The following is an 18837-nucleotide window of genomic DNA, read 5'->3' as shown; positions in this document are numbered from 1 at the left end:
TGCCATTAGGAGGCGTCAGATCTCTACGTCGAACTTGCACTGCTATAAGCTGTTCTTTCATCCTTGGGGGCTAGATAATGTTGCGTAGGTCCGCAGTGGTGCTGGGCAGTTGGGGCGGGTGCTGTTAGCTGGAAATACAACACTACCAACAATGTTCACCTGCTTAGACGTCTCGCCAGCCAATATGCCAAAGCCAACTTAATTAGATGACATTTATAACTACGTATACTCGGTGGAATAGCCTCGGCTTCGAATCGCAACTTTTAGTGGCTAGTGAAACAGCCAAAGCCAACTAGCGTAGAGCTCGAGGAAGAATTCCAAAGACGACTTGAAACTCCTTTCCACAAATAACAGTGTATTCGCGAATTCGACAATGCTTTATTTTTTAGCCTCGCATGCATGAAACTTCGTGGCACAGTTTTTCGCACAGCATGTTAGTAAGTCTTGGCCCACAAGTGTTTACACAGTTGCACAGTCTCTCATCTTCAAACTTAAGAAGAGCTGCCTAGATTTGTAAATCTCGTAAAAATTTGGAATAGTGCTTATATTAAGTTTGTGCTATCCCACATAAGCTTCCATACACCTACAATCATACATTTTTTAGGAGATTTAGACTAGGTATACAGGTACCTGTATCGGTATATTGTAGATAGGAGGGACTTAGCTACGCTGGAGGAACTTTTGATCAACGGAAGACCATCTCTCAAGCCTACTCGTGCATTGATGAATCGATAAATAAGTCTACTGACTGTCCTTTGCGGTTTGAAGTCCCTCCTTCCAGACTTCGAATTATATCTAAATGAAACTACTATACTACACACTCAACATCCTCTAAACTCGGTTTACTACTAGCATAATGTTTTTATTTCTCTATTTACTCTTATTCTTCAGCTTCTTCTTGCAGCCATGGGTCCCTATCTGGACGCTCGCTCGAACAATCCCGCAAGCTTGCGACGTCAAGCACCTTGAACACGGTATCTTCAATCATTCGGTAGGATGGCCGTCTCCATTCCAGCAAGATATAAAATGTCAGCTAGAACATGCGGATCACCTGCGAAAGCGGGGCCTAGGGGGTACAAACCTGGATTCATCACAATACGTAAAAATGGAGGACGCTTCAAGCCTAGAGGCCGATCGCGCGTATCAAGAGCTAGCTTTAAAAGGATACTGGCTTCGAGTGATGCCAGTTCCCAATTTCGATCTTTCCCAAACCGGTTCTTTGCTCATTAGCAATGCGGCAGCTAATTACCAACTCGATATCCAGTCACTTAGGGACGATCCAGTCAAGATTGCAAAAGACATAATTAGCGGGGCGCCGTTTCTGGATGTGTTCCTAGCACTCGGGCGAGAGCCACCTAGGTCTCTATTATCCATGTTTGTTAAAAATCCCGTAGGCAAAAAACCCGGACAAGAAGCTCTCCCGTACGGGTTTTCCCTTTCAGCCGATCTTGGCCTTCTAATAGTCCATTCTGCGTACAAAGAAAGGGATGCGGGAAATCCAAGGGAAGAGCTATTCTCAGAGATAATGTTTCGTGTTTGGTACGAAGAGGTCAGGGGATCGGTTGGAAATCCTGATACCTTAGATGCACACAGCTTAAGAAAGCTTGGGCATCTAAAGTATATCATCCATGAGGACGTAGAAAACACACGAACACAAAAGGCGATAGACAGAGTTGCAGAACTGCTGCCGGAAAAGATACGACAAGTGCGAGGCGATGAAAAAATTGGGACTCAGCCTGGATTCTTATTAATTCTCAAAGCAGTTTCAGACAATATCGTAGAACAAGAAGCCTTTAATGCCATTCTCGGCAGTGAAAATGGACGTGGGGTAGCATATCTGTTGAATCAACATTCGCATGTGTTAGGTGGGAAAACAGTAGTTCAGATAAGGATTTTCTTCTATGGCACGGGTGGAGATAATCCTTGTGTACTTTTCAGGATTGGGGTTCTTAGATTGCCGAAGGAGAATTGGAAACCTTCTCAGCTTCCATATGATCCGGCTTTCTCTCGCCCGGGTTCTCATTTTGTAAGAGAGTGAATTTGATTTAGCCACTAGAAAAAATCCCTTTATGTGTAGTGATCTTTTTACTAACGTTAACATTAAATAGGACTCCTTAAGGTTGGGGTCATCGGCTCAGGATCGCAGGAAGAAACAGAGTAATGGTGATAATAAAACTGAGCAGAGTTCCTGGATGCCTACATCCTTGGGCGACGGCACCGGCAAAATCCTCACCCAGCCAGTCGGATCTAAACACAATAACGTCTCAACGGAGAAAAAGGACCAGTTTGACTCTCGTGTAGGCACCCGGTTTCGAAAGTTTCATAAAAGGGCGGATACGGATTCCAAAACGGGTCCAGACACAACTTCAAGCTCAGGATTTAGTGGTAACGGCGCCTATCAGCTCGCCGCTACCTTAGGGAAGAACTTTCTAAAAATCCTTAATAAACCCGATACATCAACAAGCGGCTCAACAATTATTATGAAAGCAGAAAATAACTACAAGCTTGAACTTGGGGGAGCCGTTCCACTCGACCCGCGAGGGGTTACTAATTATCTCATTGCTAAGTATTTGTCAGCGGAGGTATTGAGAGACCTAAAACTTCATAGCCCTAGGATTGTTGATAGGATATCGGTGAATAACATATGGTCCGGGGGACTGGAGCCAGGCAAACGTATTTACGACTTTGAAGCCTCACACGCGCTTAGGGTATTGGTACTGAGGGATATTAATCTGTTAAATGATATGGGGTCACCAATTGAGAGCTCTATTAGTGAAATATTTTACCGAATATGGTTTGGGGTAACTGAAAGAGCCCAAGAGGACCCGAATCTGACACCGTTCGAAAAAGCGGAGAGCATGAGAAAGCTACGTGGTGTTATCATCGAAAACCCAAAAGATACAAATACGATATCGGTTATCGATGCAGTAACTTCTATCTTTGCGGATGTCAAGGCAGGCGAGACTGGCTCGAGAAGATTGCAAATCAACGATATCCCAGACAGTGAGGAGGCAATGCAAATTGATTTTACTGCCCGTACAATAAATTTAAAGCAGTGGACCGATGGACGCGAGGACCCGAGGATTACTAAAGCATTCAGAGCTCTCGTAGGGTGCGAAAGCGGCAAGGCAGTTGCCAGAATGCTTCAGGATCATTCTGAAGCCCTTGGCATGAGACGAATCGAAGAAGTTCGGCTATTTTCAAGCGTCGGTCTGGATGGAACGCAAAGCCATCACCTGCTATACAAAATTGGGTCCTTCCCACCCGGGGATCCAGAAGACTTCGAACAGAGTCCGGCAAATGATCATCTGCAGTATGAAGATCATGTGAAAATAGGTGAAAATATGCGAACCAACCCTAAGCTCATGCGGGCAAGGGATGTTTCCCGTGCAGGTTCCGATATAATTATGAACCCAGATAACGGTTATAAAGTGCAGCATCAATCGAAAAGTTATGCGATTAGGCCTGACAAGACACCCTTCCTGCCTTATTACATCTTAACAGGCAAAACTCCTAGCATCAAAGGGGAAACGAATATCGCGAGCGAGGATACAGAAAGCATCGGTTTTGCGTATGACATAGCACATTCTCGTAGCGATGGGCTGCTCGTTATTGAAATGGCCTTTAAATCAGAGGACCGGGCGTACCCTAAAGAGCAACGGTTTTCAGAGATACTATATCGCGTATGGTACGACGAGGTTAACCGGAAACCTGTTGACCCAAGAGGCAGGTTAACTGACCTCAAATATATTGGGGCGGACAGTATTATAAATCGAGGGTTCACAGCAGTTGCTAGATATATATTCAAGCGCCACAGAGCCTTTGTGAAGGCACAAAGAATTGGAACGGATAAGAATTCCCGGGTACTTGAATATCTCATTTTCGAAGAATCATCTAAAAATCCCAAGTTGCAAGATTCCTTTGATGCTTTACTAGCGACTGTTTTCGGGCGGGCAATTTCCCGAATGTTGTACGACCATTCGAACGGGCTCGGAGGGAAGCGAATCACCCAGGCCACAGTTCTCCGATTTGAGGATGACCACGACGCGTATAGCGGCTCGGAAGACGGCTCAGGCGACGAAATCCCATACCCGCCCCCCAACGATATGCCAAATTTCCACATTTTGTTCAAAGTCGAAGCACCTCAAACTGGCAGTAGAAGATCTGGGGGAGGCAAATCTGGTAGTAAAAAGTCTAGCGGTGGGAAGGCTATCTCACGGCGGGACATAGGAAAACCAGCGGGTGGACTTGGCACGGTTAGGGGAGCTATTTACGGGGGCCTTGGGGGTCTGTATAGTATATATTCAGAATGTTTCGAGATTTTAAAGGCCAAAGTTTAGCTTTTCTAGACCGAGCTGAGACTTCGAAGCCAACACAGACCTAGGAACGCAGTTTGTGGTAAATTGGTTTATTCTCGTCTTGTATTTGCGGATGGTCCAGCGCAAGATGTGGACTGTCGTAAACCAAAGTTTTGTCTGTTTGGGCTAGAATTCCTAATAACACGATTTTATTGATACTATGTTAGATCTGCCAGTTTTGTTATATAAAATTTATCAAAAAAATATGTGTAGCATTTACTTCAATATTTATTAAATTCGGTGCATTAATAAAAAAAACGGGTATGTGTTGCTAGGAATTCTAGCTAAGACCTCACTTTATAAAGCCTCGCCCGTGACGCTACATGTACTTACATTAGTCTAAATCTCTACATGCTCGTGTGCATATGTGCATATACTTACGTAGGTATACATACGCATACAGGTACCCGTCGACAATAGATACCACACTCCATCATGTCTGCTCCATCGTCTCCAATCCTCCGAACGATCCTGACTACCCTCCGGCGGCTCTATCCTGAGCACCTTGCGGACAAAGCTTGGGACAATACCGGGCTGTTGCTCTCCCCACCACCTCTCACGCTATCCTCTTCGACACTCAGGGCCCCGAAAATCCTGCTTACGGTCGATTTGACCACGGCGGTAGCCACCGAAGCCATCAGCCTCAACGCGGCTATGGTGGTCACATACCATCCTATCATCTTTCGCCCTTTGAAGTCTTTGACTACCGATAACGCCCAACAAACAACATTACTGCGGTTGGTTCAAGCTGGCATTAGCGTATACAGTCCACATACTGCTGTAGATGCCGTTAGAGGAGGGATAAATGACTGGCTGGCCAGTGGAATTTCCGGGGGCGAAGAATATGAAGCTTCAAGAACAGCAATCCAGCCGTGTGCCTCCGCTCAGGGAACTGAACACGAAAGTGCCGGATATGGTCGATTAGTAACACTAAAGGAGCCTACAGATATCAAAAGTATTGTTGAAAGGGTCAAGGGGTTCCTGGGCATGAGTTATCTACAGGTTGCTTTGGCTAAGCGCCATACCGTTGCGCCGACAGAACGGGATATCAGAACAATTGGGATATGTGCTGGATCTGGAGGAAGCGTTTTCAGGGATGTAAAGGCAGACGTGCTTTTCACTGGTGAGATGAGCCATCATGAGGCACTTGCTGCTAAGGAGAGTGGAACTAGTGTCATTGCTTGTTTCCATTCGAATACCGAGAGGGGCTATCTTCCATTCATGAGACAGAAGCTTCTTGAAACCTTACCCAGAGCTTGGGAAGAAACAGTCGAGGAAGAAGGCAGTGATGAAATGCTGGATGTCGAAGGATGGGAGGTTCATATAAGTGGATTTGACCGTGACCCATACGATATTGTCTAGTTATAAATGCCCTGGAAGTTTGAAGCCCATTGAGGCTTCAATAAGCTTCTTGTGCAGTCTCGTCACTTCTTGTGGTGGCTTGACACCCTTATCCATTCACCAATTCATAATATTCTATTCATCAACTCATGCTATTCTATTCATCACTCATACCCCTCTATTCATCAACTCACAATATTCTATCAAGCTACACTTTTATTAAACTTAGTTTATTATTACTTGCACTCTCCCAGCTTCAACAGGGTAGTGTATATTATACTTATGTATTCTGCACCCTCCAAAATCTCTGTATAAAATTCTCTCAACTGTTTAGCTCTCCTTCCTTCCTCCATTCGCATATCTTTCCCTCTATATTGATTCCTACCTCCCACTTTCCAACTCTTGAGGTTCACTAATAGCCTCGAAGAACCCTTTTTAAAGCATAGCTTTTAAGTTCAAATATATCTCATACAAATCTCACGATGGGAAAAGTCAATGTCAACCTCGAAGGTGTAGTCTACACGAACCTCGAGACTCCAACCCCCTGGACCTCCACTCACACTCACACTCAATTCAAACGAAATGTCAACCCAGAACACACCGCTGGGAATATCGCAGATACTTTAGTCGAAAGGCAACAAGGAACTGCGATTACCACTTCAGATGAGTATCTCAAGAATCGCGGTGGAACCCAAACTGAGACGACATCCACCCACATTTTCAGCATTATAACTAATGGTTTCGTCGTCGCTACTTTCACAATCTTCGGAACTGCTGTCAGTCCCCCACGTGGTGTTTCACAGCCACCTAGCATTTTGCCTCCATGGGAGATTATCTTAATCTTTCTTTCGACGGATTTCTTTTGCTTCATCTTGTTCCGAGCCTTATACCATTATCGACGATTAGAGATGATGATGAAAAATGAAGATGCAGCAAAGGGAACTGCCAATTCCGCTGCTGGGGACAACGAAACAAGTGACAACAAGTTTGATGACGCTTTGGAAATGAAGGATATTTTGGTAGAAGTTCCTGTCACGGATAAAACTGGGAAAAGGTCTGTGGCTCTGAAATTAAACTCCAAGTATATCCCAAAGGACACCAATGCCAATGATCAAAAGGGTAGTAAGAAGTATTCAAACAAGGGTAAAACTTGGATCGTTTCTTCGCCCCATGGACGGTGAGACTATCGCCATTATAATATATCTAAAGCATCAGAGAGTTACTAATAGTCGTCTAGAAACCTGTGAAGCACCATAACCTCGGCTAATACCACTCTAAGACTTTTGAGCTACCCATCATCCGTAATACTCATGAAAACCGCGAGACTCTTCCCACAGGTAGGCCCCCTATTTGATTCTTATAGTTCATCGATCATAATTTAATACAATATTTCAGTCTTTCAGCTAGTCCTTAGTCTTTTCTCCCCCTAACTAATGCTATAATCTTGACCCAGTCGTCATAACTGTATCCCTCCTTCTACCGTCCGATATAAAACTCACGATAAGGTCTCCACTACAGATGCTCTGGCTCCCTTCCTCAATTGTGCCCCCAATGATTGCTGCTGCGGGCTTTGTTTCGCTAGGGAATGGCGGCATAGTTTCTGTACTTGTTGGGGGGATGGGGGGTGTTGTATCAACGGGGGTAGCAGAGGCGTCGTTGTTCGTGGAGGCGGTGGTTGTAAATATTGAGTTAGAGTCAGTGCCACTCAATAGCGCCGAACTAGGTTGTAGTGGCGACGTTGAGGTAGCCAGTGAATCTGTAGTAGGCCTTTGTGTTTTGTTCTGTTTTTGTTGAATCCTGTTACCCCTCCCCATTCGTTCCTACTGTCGATGTTAATAAACGACTAGAAGCCGTTCTAGAACTTAAACTCGAGCAAATGAAGTCCTCAAAAAATGAACCGCCTCCGTCTGCTCCTTCAAATCCCCTAGAAAAGTTTGTAGTGACACAATCGTTGAGTATTTGGAGGTTAGTAGAGTTGTTGCAGTAGCAGGGGATATTTCCTGCCTCGCAGCCCGTTTGTGGGCCGAGTGAAGACATGCAGCCAATGGCATAGCGGGCTATGGTCCATAGTTGTAGCGTGGGTGTGCACAGGCTTGTTAGAAGGAGGACCATCAAAATGGTCTTAAAGGATATGAGATCTAGTAAGGATTTTGAGGTGCCCACAATGCCGTGCCAGCAATCCGGGTAAACAAGTTGCAAAAATTAATACTAATGCTGTATTGTGGATAGGAATCAAATCCCGCCATATATCCCACGATATCACGACCCTTGAGCTCACTGGAACTACTATGGACGTTAGGAAGCTAGATGAAACCCATTTGAATGTGACAAAATTTTCATGAAATGGTAGCTGCTATATATTTTCCCTTACTACCAGAGTTCAAGAGCTCCATTATTGACAGGTTTGTGATACGTAACTGACAAAATCTCCATAGCATAGTAGTCCTATGCTGATTATATCACATTATTTCAGTGGTACTTATGAATCATAATTTTTACATTTGCTAGTCTAGCCTCTCTTTCATGTACACCATATGGTCATCACTCTATCTTACAAAGGAAAAATTTATCCAAGCTAGCTGTTTCCTATTCTGAAACTCCTGCTTGTGTAACAACATCCTACTACAGTTGCACAGCAGGAGCACGATTTCGACTATGTGTAACCATTAATACGAGCTATCCTGGCCGGAATGCATGGCCTTGATGGATGGTACTTTTAGAGAGTTATGTCGTAGCCATGGCTTTATGCTTGAAAATTCTGAGAGACAATGTAGTTATCTCGAATCGCGCTATACTAGTGACTAAAATTATGTTCCCACGTCTCCATCGGCAGAGTATTGATTGGTTCTACAGACGCAAAGTTTTGTGGTTCGATGACGATTGTCGAAAGGTCAAATCAAATACCCGTGTTTCGGCCGACAGGGTTTGCCCTGAAAGAGCTGCACTAGAAATTTCACTCCTTAAGCATGTTCTAAATTTTATCAAGCACTTAGCATCTTAGGCAATTACGTCAGATTATTGAATGCAGATAGGTCGCCAATTATAACACGGAAAATCACGATAATCACATTGGGCTTGAGTAGCGACCTAGAGTTCCGCTTTTCTTTTTGCATAATATCATACTCCTTGCCAATTTATGAAAATAGTGATTGGAGCCGCAAAGGAAGTAACACCAATGTTATATTCTGGGTCAATTTCATTCTGAAATCTAGGATACAGTTAAGTAACAAAATAACTCCAAAAGATGCCCAGTCCATCAAGGGAAAAAATCCATGCAGCATAACTGTTCAATACTAAACCAATAATTTCAAACGAGACTCCCAAAAAAGATCATTTCGGTCGCGAACTCATACATTCGATATTCGTCGCTGAAGGATTTTGACCTTTACGGGTTTCCCTCGTCATAATTGCTATTTTTCTCGAGTTTCCGTTAAAGAGTAACAGCATTTACAAAATTAGGGCGCCGACTGCTACGAGAAGTGCGGAGACAGCAAAGCGGGCTTGGAAGATTTTCACCTGGGCCCCATTGACGGAAGCCTCTGGCTTAGCCCCGGTACTCGTACTACTCTCTGAAGTGGACTTTTCGCTCGTTGACGTATCATCAGTCTCAGCTTTCTTGGCCTCTGCCACTGGTTCACCCAAATCAGAAGCAGTGACTTTTTCTTCCCTCTTGGGAAATTTGCTAGTATCGATCTTTGGGCAGGCCTCTTTGAGAGTGATTAGCTTGATCTTTGGCTCTTCACCAGCCTTAAGCCCCTTCTTATCATCAAGTTTCCTGATGTACTTCTTAGGTGCGGAAAGGTAGGCGAATTGGGCGCCGCAAGTTTGGTCCTTGCAGAAATCATCTGGGTCTGAGACGGAGAACAAATCGGGGGGATGGCTAGTCTCTGCAGCGATGATTTCCTCCCACTGGAGAACACACCATTTGCTGCCGCCGTTTTGTGGCTTGACACTAATATTACGAATTATAGCGTTAGTATCTTATTTGAGAGTTTTAATAATAGACGCTGAACCTTACAGATCCACAAGACACTTATCCCAATAAACACCGTTGAGGAAAAACTGCTGTAAATCCGTGGTCTTATACCCAGCATCTGTCGTTGTGCTGTTCGACAGCTTCAGGAATTTCAAGAACTTCTCTGGTCCACAGTCGCTGCTACCACGAATCCACCGTCGCAAACTGGCAAGGCAAGTACTTGTGCAGACTTCCTCAAGCTGAACTTCAGTCGGTACCTCATTCGGGTCGCCTAATGTGACCAGGTGCATAATTTCTGGAACACATTCGATGTGGCGCTCCTTGTAGGCCTTGATACAGGCCTCGTCTTTGGAGCCGGATGGAATCTTAGGAACCAATTTTCCTGGGTTCTGGTCCATAGTGAAGCCAGGAGCCTCATCTGCCATGGCGAGGAGTGGCAGAAGTGCCAAAAGGGCAGAAACTTTGATTGCAACCATAGTGAATGTGTTGGATTTGTTGTAAAATGAATGTGATTTAGAGAGTGGACTTGGGAAGCTTTCAAAGCATCGACCAATTGGCAAGAAACGAGAGAAGTGGTTAGATGAATGAATGAACGTCTACCAAAAAACTGGAGAACTTTAAATTGTCGATGGGGAAAAACCCTACGATATAAACCCTTTAGTTTTTCTTTTCTTCTTCGTGATCTCAAGAGGGATAGCGGTGGCTGTTATATACATTTTCGCTGCGAAATGTTTGGCACCTCCACAATTTCGTCTGAACCTAACCAAATTGGTTATGGCGGGAGGAACACCCCACATTTGGCACCTAGAGACGTTGAAGCTACCAGAGCCGCTGATTATGCTGTTCTTATTGGATAATTCATCGTAAAGGTGGAGTCAATGTTGTATCTGGGAGAGGGAACCTCGCTCTGAATTATCCTGAACGGTTGCACATGGCGTTTCGATTTAAGTGCTGCAACATTTCGTTTAACGAGAAAGGCAATAAGGTGACAGTGGTTTGTTAAGCTAGGGATCGCATATTCCCGTGGGCTTGTGGCATACTCCATTTGAAAGCTTGAGTTAATTACATGATAGATGCCGAAATCCTTGAACAAGTTAAGGCTTCTGTTAAGCGAATTGCATGGGTGACGACGATAATAATGATATCAAGATGGGACTTTATGGCTTTAGCATCAGGATAACCCTCCTATATCGAGAAACAGACCGTTTTAGTATACTTCCACCTCATCCAGGTCAAGACATAAGCCTATCCACCGGTTTGCATGTCTGCATATCTTGGCCGTCTTGGCAAGGTTCGCCGACAAGTCGGCAGTGTTTCCGAGCGAGGATCATTCGTACCGGCTATCCGGTTGTCGATATTACGTGTGCTTTGTTTGCAATTACTTCGAATTTCATGTTGAAGCGAAATCCTCATATTTAAGCTTTACGCCGGCACTTCAGCGCCAAGCCGTGATCTTAAATGTCCTTTGGAAGCCTTTTGTTGATTTTTATTTGAGACTAGTAGAGCAAAGACTCGTCGACTTTGGTCGCTTGGGCCAGTGAAAGCTGCAGGTGGATTTCTATCACCAACGAACAAATTTTAATTCAGTAATTGACGAGATCTTCAATCATAGAAAATAAAAAGGATTTTTGTGGGTCTATGGCAGGATGTATTACTCATGATCCCAAATAGGATAGTATTTCAATTACTCATTCAGAAGGACAATATAGATAAGGACTGGCTGTACGTAATAGATAAAAAGACTGAACCACTTCTAGACTACGGCCTCAGAATTAACTAACGCTAATCAGAATATCTAACTACTATCTAAGTCCTCATTAAGATCTTCTTCGGTCAATGTCCATCGGATGCAGCATAGATAACCATAGTCGAGCAGTCACCTGTCGCATAATAAATCTAATTTTGTGCCATATTGATATTCTGTATCCAGAACGGATATGATTTCAGCGCAGCGACCAAGAATTTCCGTTGGAACTTAATAACTCCATTGAGATAAACGTAAAGCTTCGCTCATTTCCGCTGCGACATCCTCAATGTTGTCAAATCCAACTTTCGAGGGATCATTTGAAGTAATGGCGCTGTCTAAATGCTTAGTTACTTGCATCGCTCCTTGAATAAGGCTATTGAGAGAATTCGATGGATTGAGAGTTTGTTGAACCGGTGAGCTCGAGGCTTGATTGGCAGGACAGCCACTAGCCATTCTGCGGAGCTTCGACCGTACTTGGAAAACTTTGTCCTTTAAGGCTCTGTCATCTCGGAGAACATTTTTGAGGTCTGGCCATCGGGTCGCGGACACAGGATCCAACGTCAGATACTAGGAACGAAACAAAATTTGTCCTTATCATCTCTGTTGCGCAATTTCGATATTAACCGTCTACGAGGAATAGACGAAATTACATACCAATGCGCTCCTTGAGCTGAAAAATTGGGTTAAGTCGCGAGACCAAGTTGGGTAAACACACACTATACAGCGTAGATATAAAAATGATATTGAACCCAACGATCGAATACTTAATATTGAATGAAACCATGCTGGACATGTGTCAATTCATACTGCGCACTATGCACTCTCGCCGTCTACGATATATATATATACTCATAAACTACCCGGATTTGCATTAATGTTAATTTGTAAAATATTCGAAATTAGTGTAGAATGTTGCGTTTTGAACCAGCAACGCAGTTGTAGAAATGCGCTTACACGCGGGATTTGTCTTATGAAGATCTCCCATTAATATCGATATATCTTGCCTTGGTTTTGAAAATAAATGGGAATGATCAATACTATATTACCTGAATAAACCAAATTACCGCACTGCAAGCCTAAACTTAGTACTTTCTCTTCAATTAGCGTCATTCGACTAATATAATGCAATATACGTTACCCTACCAAAGGGTTTTGATCTTAAGATTCGACCTATAATGAATCCGAACAATCGCAATAACTCCATCCTCCGAAAAGCATAGCGCGATATCTCACCAATCTTTATTCGGCACTTCAAATGTTTGTCCCCTACTCAGTCCCTCACTGGGGCAGCGGGCCCAATTATAACCATAACGCATATAACCTCAATAAATCCGCGCTGACTCTCCGTCAGACCAACCGCTGGAACGGATACTACCAAGGATATCGCAATAATTTCGGAATTGATGGAAATGAGGATGACCCTTTAAGTTTAATCCCAGGATCTGTAAACGGAGATGGTATAGCACCTACAGCAGGCGTAATGACGTTTGATAATCCTGGAGCTCCATGGGAAGACGAGGATATTTTCCGTTCTAAATTTCTAGATAACCTCAAAGCACGCTACGCCGCCTCCCGCCGGGGAACCTATGATTCTTGGGAATCAGCTTCAGGAATTATTGGCACTAACGACGGGCTTTGGGTGTACCGCGTTGTGATCTCCCTCAGCTGCCTAGTAGATATACTAGACGTTGCCAGTTTAATTCTGGGAGCAGCCGGTGTCTTGAGAATGTCAAGAATGAGTTTTCTCCATATTGCGACTTTTACTACTTCACTGTCCCAGGCGACGGGATTTTTAGTGCTACTCCACCATCTCGACCTCGAGCTCGGCCGAGACCTAGGCCGAACGTTAACGCTGTACTCTCTAGCCTCCCACCCAACTTCCTACTGTGGGCGATGGATGATGATTTACGCTCCGCCGCATATTATGCCGCTGTGGGGATCTCCGAAATATCCATCAGATGCGGAATAGTTGGAAAAGCCTAAATGGAAGACGCTCTACTTTTAACCCCTTACTATCGCCGCGCGATCCAATAATCCGCACTGGGCCAGATAGACCCGGTCTCACCGCTCGCCAGGCAGTATAAATCTACATTCGCGAAATCGATGTCGATAAACGACCATTCTTTTTGAAATGCAGTGTATGCCTACAGCTTTACAACGATCCCGTCTACTTTTGGCATTTAAAGACAAATCAACTATGTATCTGCTGTCGCAGGTGCGTACCTTTGTATGCTCCACCAAGATATCCTGGTTCAATCGCACCACCACCACTATGGCGACCGAATCTGCTCCCTCGACGTTTCCCGGGACCACAACAGCGTCAAACTGATGGGCACCGGCTCTACCCCGCGACTAAAATCAACGTCTTACGATCATTATTCGAGAGAGACTATTACGCTATGATGACGACCGAGGCACCCCATCAGATCTGTCACTGTTGTAAAAACATCATGGTAAACCCAGTAAGGAGGACCTCATTTTGTAAGATACCCGTTCACGGATAAGTGTTGGGGTGCGGCGGTGAATTTTCCTATTGATGAGGAGTATATCAGAGAGATACAGACAATAGCTGGAAGGGTGTGGGAGAGGACACTACAGATGGTCACATAATAGCCAAGGTTAGCTAAGGTATTGAGTGGAACAATGGGGGTTAATCAAAGTTTAAAATAGTTTAAGTTGTGCGATGGGGGATTGGATTAGTCTTGGTTAGACCACTGAGTTTTCGAAATTACAACCAAGGTCGTCTGACCCGCGCCTACTGGTGTAGTAGTTAGCGGATGCTCCTATGTATGTATTGTAGTAGGGCACCACTTTATTGTCCCTTTGCGAAGGACATGGACCATATGACCATGGACATAGTTCGCTCATTAATGCATTCTTAATTCTGCAATTTATAATCACTGCCAAAATCCATTATGCGGAAATCAAATTGGATAAGGCACAAATACTCAATCTTATTAACCATTCTTATTGACATTTCCATCGCCTCCTCTAGCTATCTCAGTCTCCCATCAAATTTAAAAAAAAAAAAAAAAAAAAAACATAGTTATAGAAAACGACAATAGTATACATCCCAGTCTAGCAACACAGAACTCCAGAAATGCTTTGAACATGATTTCTTACCTTCCCGCCCCCCAACCTCTCTCACTGAGGGTTTTCCTTCTATTGTCACCTTGCACTTTATTACTTTCACGCTCATCTATCTTCGCGACAGCCTCCTTAAAAGCGGCAGTATCCAGATCATGAGATTTCTATCCTCGTGCTCTTTTAACCGCGTCACTCTTCAGCTTCTTCATAAACTTATTCTGTTGGCCGGGTGGAACCTTCATTCTCTTATTCGCACTGGCGTTTTGCTCCACGTACGCCATAGTGTCGCCACCCGAGAGGCCAGAGAGTTTGGCGTTATTTCGTTTGACTACCGGACCAAACCGTTTATAGTCTCCACGAGTGCGGTCAAAGAAACCGCCATCGCTCTCCTTTTCAATAGAATTGACGTCGGCATTCTGACTGTTTTCCAAGAGTACGGATTGAAGTAACTCCCTTCTCTCCGCTGGTGTGGCGTATGCCAGGCCAGGGAGGTTTTCTATTCCCTGAAGGTGCGTAATAACCTTGAACGCATACCCTTGGTCCACCAAAAATGCCTGTCTTTTGGAGGAGTAGTACATCTCGGCAGTATCCTTACTCACTAAAGAGTAGAAAAAGGCATTGAAGCCTTCATCGTTTCTTCTCTTAGCTCTTAGAATTCTACCAAGACGCTGTGCCTCCTGTCTTCGAGAACCGTAATGTGACGAAACTTGAATCAAACACGTTGCCTCGGGGAGATCAAGGCTAGTGTCTCCAATTTTCGAAAGGAAAACTGTGTTGATGAGTTCGTTACGTTGGAAATTTTGAAGAATCTTGAGACGCTCTTGTTGTGGAGTACCACCATAAATATAGGGCTTGTTGAGTTTGCGTGCATAAGCCGCAAGTGCAAAAACGTTGTCGGAAAACACGATGACCTTGTCGCCACGTTTTTCATGGTAGTCAATGAGGAATTGGCAAGCCTGAAACCTATATTTCTTCATTAGCACGGCGGTGTGCGGAAGCGGTAGGGCGAAGGATAAACATACTTTCGAGGGTTCATGATGTAGAACAAGGCACGTTTTCTCGGAGTCTCGTTGAGGTATTCTTGATAAAACTCTGTCGTCATTGGGCACCAAACTTCAGCACACTGAACTCTTGCAATATGACCTTGTTCCGAGAGTTCCATCCAATTTGCTTCGTAAAGCTTTGGCCCGATCAAAAAGTTCAGATCCTGGATCTTGTCATCTTCACGAAGTAGCGTCGCTGTAAGTCCGAGTTTGGCGTGAGTTGCAATGGAATGAATGACTTTTCTGAAAATGTTTGCGGGAACGACGTGCACCTCGTCGAGGAGGAGAAGTCCCCATTCTCTACCCATCAAAAAGTCCATCATCTTCTGAGAGTCGTGCGAACGTGTCCGAGAGTTAGTGACCATGGAGTATGTGGTGACGATAATACCGGCATCTCCCCGGAAGCGTTCTTTGTTTTCAGCTGTGAAGATGGCGATCTGATCGGGGTTGATTGTGCTCCACTTCAAAAATTCATTTCTCCACTGGACGACAGACATACTGGACGACCCTTAGTCTTCGATACACCGATGTCTCAGATGGTTGGGGCCTTACGAAGATGTGCATAAAACCACCACGCTCTTCTTGATTGTACACGCTGCCGTAATACCCACCAATGTCTTACCCGCGCCACAGGGCAAGACAATGATCCCACTCTTCGCTCTTCCGTTACCAAACATCTTACTAAGACTCTTCTCCTGATAGTGTCGAATTTGAGCCTGTGGCCGTAAATCCATATCAAGGTTTGCATTTCGCGAGTCGTTTCTGAAGTCATACTCTTCGAGCAGAGGGTATCCTAGTGTCAAGCATTGCTTCTGTACCTTTTCGACACCTTCGGCACGGACTTCGAAGGAATGAACCGCCTCGGCTTCCTCATCATCATCGTCTTCTTCGCCCTCTTTAAGCGCAGTAACGGCAGCAAAAAGTTCTTCAGCACTCTCCGGTTTTTGCTCCTCGCCCTCTCCTCCACTGTGCTGCACGACTTGTTGTCCTTGTGCAACTCCAGCTGCAATCTTAGTACCTGGAATTACCAATGCTCCCATTTTTGGTGCGCTTTCCTTAGTAATACCATCCCCGTCGCCTATATCCGTAAATACCCTCTGTTCACTGATGACCTGGTCTCGTAGTAGAATTTGAAGCATCTTCATATCTGATGATTCCAAAAAGTACCTGTTATGCTTCAAGACAAGCTTAACCTTTCCGTAAGATCCGGTACATCCATTGATAAATTGAACGATTTCATCAGGAATAGGGATCTTGGAAAAGCGATCGAGGACAGCAACTATATCCTTAGGATCAAGCCCGACGGAGACCTAAGGAACACCATCAGAACATATTCAGGTCACGCTTTAGCTCCAGGCTAGCTTACGGCAGCATATAGCGAGTGTGGTGTAATCCGGTATTCGTGAAGATAAGTGGGACGCGAAAGCGGTTCAGCGATAGCAGTCAGAAAGTCTTGGGCAGCGGGAGCTAACGGCGAGAAGCTCTCCAAGATGATCTTTCCGTTTCGTGGATTAATCCACATCGGCCGGCTCTCATGGTCTGGTTTCATCTTTAAGAAACTCAATTCATCACGTTTGAACAGACGCGATACTGCATCACTTGTCGGCACCTCCGAACGTTCGCGAGCGCCAGCGAAAGAGAACTTGTCGAGGACACCTATGAAGGACATACACCATCAGGCCCAACCTATCAACTTGAAATATCGGGTATCGCGTGAGAGGCTGCATACGAGTGATAGCACCCTGTTCCTCCTCATCTGGAACTTCTTCGTCGAGTTCATCGTCGTCTTCGTCACTCGAGACATCAGGCTTCGCTCGTTTTGGCCCTGGCGCGGGTTTTGCGAGTTCGGCTAGATAGCAAGTCACGTAGCTTGGTTAGCCCCAATAGATCCTGAGGGAAAGAAGAAGAAGCCTTGGACGGATCATGGTAGATGCGTACTGATTGAGCCTTTACGCTTGGTCGCCATCGTTGCTTGCAGGTTCCTGAGGTTCTTGGAGCAGGCCGATGGCGATGGTGAGAGCCGTTTGGTGGAAGCTTTAACTAGCGTTTTGGAGGATCCATTGCTTAACCACAGAGCGATTGGTCAGGATCCGCACAGCCACAGATCCGCACTATGTGGCTGGTGCGATGGTGGCCTGACATCACTGCACCCTTTTCCGTGAATTAAATTTCAGCCCGATTCTGCGGGCCAACTCCGACAATATTCCACACTCTTGTAAAAATGCACATTTCATGACACAATCGCCACTCTCTTCAAAATGAATACTGTAAGTTCAATCCAGCGGTCTACCCGGGCATGTTGTTAACAGTTGGTTAGGTAAAATCTTTCTGGTATGCCATTCAAATACAAATTCGGATCACCGGCTACGGTTCAATACTGACAAGGGATCTTCGTATATAGGATTGGCTGGGGCTCATTGGTAGTTGGTACGGATTCACTCTATACCTTTTCTTTCTTCGTCCGGATTATACTAACGGTATTACATAGGCGGCGGGGCGGCCTACTATTTCGCCAAACAGTCCATTGACGCCGACAGACGAGAGAAACATATGCAACGTATTATGCTTCAGAAACGTCAGTATCCTCCAACGGCAGCTCATACTCTTCCTACTATACTCTGACCAGCGGGGACAATACCTATAGGCAACGAAGAGCTCGAAACTATTGGCCGTTCAGGTTCTACACAAATTGAAAGCCCTCGCGACCATCTTGCAGCCCAGTTATCAGAATTACAAGAACCAGCACCGACGAGACACACGCCGGACAGCGAAGAAGAAAGAGTGGCATTGAAAAGCAAATTTGAAGCTTCTCAGCCGTATAAAGCAAGAAGAGGGGACCGGTTTAGTTGAGTTAGGCTATAAAATTCCGAATCGCGGTCTTGGCTTGTTTGGGCTCGAGACGCAATAGGGTAATGGGAGTAGTTTGGATATTCAGCGACGTTATTTGTTCGCTTTAGACTCAGTGGCAGCACAAGATTGTACATCTATGAGAACTGACGCTACTTGATCTTACTCAGCCATAAAAATATATTCCTCAATGAATCATATTAAATATGTATAACCTAAATTGCTCTAATTAGACAGGAAAACCCACGCCATAGACGCCAATGAATGGATCCAAAACCAACAAGCTGTATTAAAATCCAAGCACCCTAAGGAAAAAGAAGATGAAGAATGGAATGCGGTCGGTAATGATCATATGAACCCTCCAAATTTGATATTTTTAACGCGCATCGTCTACCTTGAGCAGCAGTGCCCGGCAAAATCCCCCAAAGTGCTCCCTGA

At 44.8% G+C, this 18837-nt stretch overlaps 7 protein-coding genes across 7 annotated transcripts; 5 read left to right on the top strand and 2 right to left on the bottom strand.

The window, feature by feature from the left end:
* Positions 1 to 1105: 1105 nt before the first annotated feature.
* Positions 1106 to 4778, top strand: DFL_008352 (uncharacterized protein; the record flags this gene model as incomplete). Its single annotated transcript, XM_067638073.1, has 4 exons — positions 1106 to 2026; positions 2109 to 4291; positions 4664 to 4683; positions 4762 to 4778. The coding sequence occupies 4 exons, from the start codon at positions 1106 to 1108 to the stop codon at positions 4776 to 4778; spliced, it is 3141 nt and encodes a 1046-aa protein (XP_067485999.1).
* A 15-nt stretch (positions 4779 to 4793) lies between these two features.
* DFL_008351 (uncharacterized protein) lies at positions 4794 to 5720 on the top strand (the record flags this gene model as incomplete). The annotated part of the gene is made up of 1 exon (XM_067638072.1): positions 4794 to 5720. One exon carries the CDS (start codon positions 4794 to 4796, stop codon positions 5718 to 5720), a length of 927 nt encoding a protein of 308 aa, XP_067485998.1.
* A 461-nt stretch (positions 5721 to 6181) lies between these two features.
* Positions 6182 to 6946, top strand: DFL_008350 (uncharacterized protein; the record flags this gene model as incomplete). Its single annotated transcript, XM_067638071.1, has 2 exons — positions 6182 to 6876; positions 6937 to 6946. The coding sequence occupies 2 exons, from the start codon at positions 6182 to 6184 to the stop codon at positions 6944 to 6946; spliced, it is 705 nt and encodes a 234-aa protein (XP_067485997.1).
* A 2200-nt stretch (positions 6947 to 9146) lies between these two features.
* Positions 9147 to 10151, bottom strand: DFL_008349 (uncharacterized protein; the record flags this gene model as incomplete). The annotated part of the gene is made up of 2 exons (XM_067638069.1): positions 9147 to 9651; positions 9718 to 10151. 2 exons carry the CDS (start codon positions 10149 to 10151, stop codon positions 9147 to 9149), a joined length of 939 nt encoding a protein of 312 aa, XP_067485996.1.
* Positions 10152 to 12677: 2526 nt separating this feature from the next.
* DFL_008348 (uncharacterized protein) lies at positions 12678 to 13391 on the top strand (the record flags this gene model as incomplete). The annotated part of the gene is made up of 1 exon (XM_067638068.1): positions 12678 to 13391. One exon carries the CDS (start codon positions 12678 to 12680, stop codon positions 13389 to 13391), a length of 714 nt encoding a protein of 237 aa, XP_067485995.1.
* Positions 13392 to 14673: 1282 nt separating this feature from the next.
* Positions 14674 to 17518, bottom strand: DFL_008347 (uncharacterized protein; the record flags this gene model as incomplete). The annotated part of the gene is made up of 6 exons (XM_067638067.1): positions 14674 to 15472; positions 15532 to 16050; positions 16105 to 16862; positions 16919 to 17208; positions 17282 to 17401; positions 17491 to 17518. The coding sequence occupies 6 exons, from the start codon at positions 17516 to 17518 to the stop codon at positions 14674 to 14676; spliced, it is 2514 nt and encodes an 837-aa protein (XP_067485994.1).
* A 292-nt stretch (positions 17519 to 17810) lies between these two features.
* Positions 17811 to 18402, top strand: DFL_008346 (uncharacterized protein; the record flags this gene model as incomplete). The annotated part of the gene is made up of 5 exons (XM_067638066.1): positions 17811 to 17819; positions 17870 to 17883; positions 17954 to 17979; positions 18041 to 18127; positions 18197 to 18402. 5 exons carry the CDS (start codon positions 17811 to 17813, stop codon positions 18400 to 18402), a joined length of 342 nt encoding a protein of 113 aa, XP_067485993.1.
* Between the last annotated feature and the right edge of the window lie 435 nt (positions 18403 to 18837).

The sequence above is a fragment of the Arthrobotrys flagrans genome (assembly GCF_004000055.1).
Source record: "Arthrobotrys flagrans strain CBS H-5679 chromosome Unknown unitig_1, whole genome shotgun sequence".
Classification (NCBI taxonomy): Eukaryota; Fungi; Ascomycota; class Orbiliomycetes; order Orbiliales; family Orbiliaceae; genus Arthrobotrys; species Arthrobotrys flagrans.
The sequence above is the reverse complement of the archived record's forward strand: the minus strand, read 5'-3'. Positions and strand labels throughout refer to the sequence as shown.